General features: G+C 36.3%; 1 protein-coding gene across 1 annotated transcript; it reads right to left on the bottom strand.

Annotated features, from left to right (window-relative positions):
- Positions 1 to 390: 390 nt before the first annotated feature.
- LOC140809916 (uncharacterized) lies at positions 391 to 1,769 on the bottom strand. Its single transcript, XM_073167700.1, has 3 exons — positions 1,272 to 1,769; positions 883 to 1,188; positions 391 to 719 (listed from the first exon to the last, which is right to left on the bottom strand). The coding sequence occupies exons 1-3, from the start codon at positions 1,660 to 1,662 to the stop codon at positions 535 to 537; spliced, it is 882 nt and encodes a 293-aa protein (XP_073023801.1). The 5' UTR covers positions 1,663 to 1,769; the 3' UTR covers positions 391 to 534.
- Between the last annotated feature and the right edge of the window lie 848 nt (positions 1,770 to 2,617).

Genomic DNA, 2,617 nt, shown 5'->3' on the forward strand with positions numbered 1-2,617 from the left:
TAAAAATATTCGAGGAATACTATTTTAATAAAATAAGGCGTGTCCAAATCCAGGATCCAGACAGAGGAAATGCGCGCTATGATAAATTTAGGAGGATTGAATAGACAAAATTTTATATGAGACGGTCTCATGGGTCGTAATTGTGAGACGGATCTCTTATTTGGATCATCCATGAAAAAATATTATTTTTTATGCTAAGAGTATTACTTTTTATTGTGAATATGGGTAGGATTAACCCGTCTCACAGATTAAGATATGTGAGACGGTATCACATTAGACTAACTCGATTTGAAAATCTGTGAGACGGTCTCACATGAGACCCCTTTGATTGAATATTAATATTTTCAAAAATTTAAACTTTTTTCAAGAAGATGGACGCTTTTCCCCCATTCCCACTTAAAATCTACTGCTAGACAAATCAAAAGATAATAACTACAAAAACCATGAACTTGAAACTTGAAATTGCAACTTATCTACCCTCCGGCTCACACGATGTAATAAACAACGTAAATATAGTCGTTATTTTTGGGTTGATTAAGAGACTCCAACTCCAAGAAAATCTATGAAAGTAGGTATTGTTGCACTATTCTGATCACAATGGCTCTGTCCAGCCGATGATGGCTGATCGGTATATGATATTTCAGATGTTGACAAATTCTTCTTTGTTATTGAATCCTGCAACAATATTTCTCTTTTCATACGCCATCTCCCTTCCCGGCCTGCAAATTTATGAACAAGATTTCTTTTATTCATGCTTTGATTTGATTGAACTGAGTACTTATGATATTCTGAATATTATTAGTATCGTATTAATAGAAATCGATATGATAAAGAGGCATGCATGCAATTTATTCAGTGAAAATAGGTGGAAAGATGCAAAACCAGATATTGTTGCAGAATTTTCATCCGTATTGAATCTTCTTCTGTAATAATTTGTAGAATGAGAACTCCCTTTTCCGAGTTTCATGCATGATTTTGATAGCTCCCTGTGACTCCTGGCCATCACAACGTGCCAGTGATTCTTCACTGCATTATCTGTTCTACCTGGAAAAAGCCTGGAAATCAGCGCCCATTTGTTGCCGTGTTGTGTTTGAGCCGCCATTAATCTTTCCTCTTCTTCTTCACTGAAAGCTCCTTTATTGATCTTTGGGTCCAGCTGATTGTGCCATCTTAACCTGCAACTTTTTCCTTCTCAAAATATCAAGTAAAAGATTACAGAGAAAACAAGTGAGTCACATTGTTTTGAAGAAATATCATTAAAAGATCATTACCTGATCTTCCTTTTAGTGTTTCAGCTATGAGGTTCCAGTTCTGCGGGCCGTACATGGCTACAAGTTCTCTCAGTTTGGTGTCTTCTGAAGGTTTCCAGTGCCCTCTACAACATAATTTTGACTGCTTATTTTTGAATTTTTTGCAATTTCCATCTGAGTTTTGCCCATCGATCAGGTAGACGAAACCATTTTTCTTAGATTTCCCGCCGCAGGCTTCCGTTGCAGCATCATCAAACATTCCTAATCCCCCTCCCTTCAAACCGCGTCCACATCTCCTTCGAAAGTCCGCAACTTGTTCAGAATCCTTGAAAGCATCGACAGGAAAGCCCATTTCACAACGTTGGCTGTTGGCGGCGGAGCAACCATTTTCTTTGCAGCGTTGCCGCGGCATGGAGATGAAATTATACGCACACAGGAAAAATGGAAAAGGGTTGAGCTAAAAAAGGCAAGAAAAACCGGCTTATTTAAGAGCATGAAAACAAAGATGGAATTATTTGAGAAAGAGAAGGAGATTTATTCACAGAAATCCACACGAATACTGAGCTCGCAGAGAGGAGGGCCTGCCACCTACCTGGCTCTACCCAGTGGGCAGTAGGTTATAGGTATGACCCCTAGTTTGACTTATTATTACGGACTCCATAAATGCATTGTGTACCAAAAATGGGTGCAGTCTGCTTAAATTTTTGGATTTCACACGATATTGGTTGGTTCCCCTTTTTGAGGTTTTCACCAGTTTTCAAGCGGTCATTTTCCTGTGTGATTAATTTTTTAACGAAGCTGGAACTAGCCATTGTTATCTTTCGGTATATACGAGTAAATTTACGTTAATGTAAAAATTTGCAAATCAATTTAATCAAAATAGACCATATTTAGTCCGACAAAAGAGTAATTCTAAGTATTTTGTGAGGTAGTCTCACGAATCTTTATCTGTGAAACGGATCAATCCTACTTATATTCAAAATAAAAAATAACATTCTTAGCATACAAAGTAATATTTTTTCATAGATAACTAAATAAGAGATCTGTCTCACAAAATGCGACATGTGAGACCGTCTCACACAGATTTTTGTCACGACAAAATTGTTTGCTACGAAGAATCGAAATAATAATAATTGATCAAACACTCACATAATCTACCAAAGCACGAGTCATACATCTCTGAAAGGGTCTGTTTGATTAATTAGTACTAGTGTACCGACGCACGCGTTGCGTGCTTGTATAATATTTTTTATAATTCATTTGATTTATATTTAAATGAGGATCATAATATAACTATAAGAAATAGTGAGGGACTAAACTGTAATTTTGATAGATAAATTAAAAAATAAATGAAAAAATAAAAAAAT

This window comes from Primulina eburnea, chromosome 1 (assembly GCF_022965805.1).
Source record: "Primulina eburnea isolate SZY01 chromosome 1, ASM2296580v1, whole genome shotgun sequence".
In the NCBI taxonomy this organism is placed as follows: Eukaryota; Viridiplantae; Streptophyta; class Magnoliopsida; order Lamiales; family Gesneriaceae; genus Primulina; species Primulina eburnea.

What these genes read in the sequence shown, in the direction of transcription:
- LOC140809916 (XM_073167700.1), bottom strand. Translation starts at nt 1,662, where the DNA reads ATGCCGCGGCAACGCTGCAAAGAAAATGGTTGCTCCGCCGCCAACAGC. An exon ending in AACACTAAAAGGAAGATCAG is followed by an intron (nt 1,189 to 1,271) that starts GTAATGATCTTT and finishes TATTTTGAGAAG; the next exon opens with GAAAAAGTTGCAGGTTAAGA. An exon ending in AAATTCTGCAACAATATCTG is followed by an intron (nt 720 to 882) that starts GTTTTGCATCTT and finishes ATAAATTTGCAG; the next exon opens with GCCGGGAAGGGAGATGGCGT.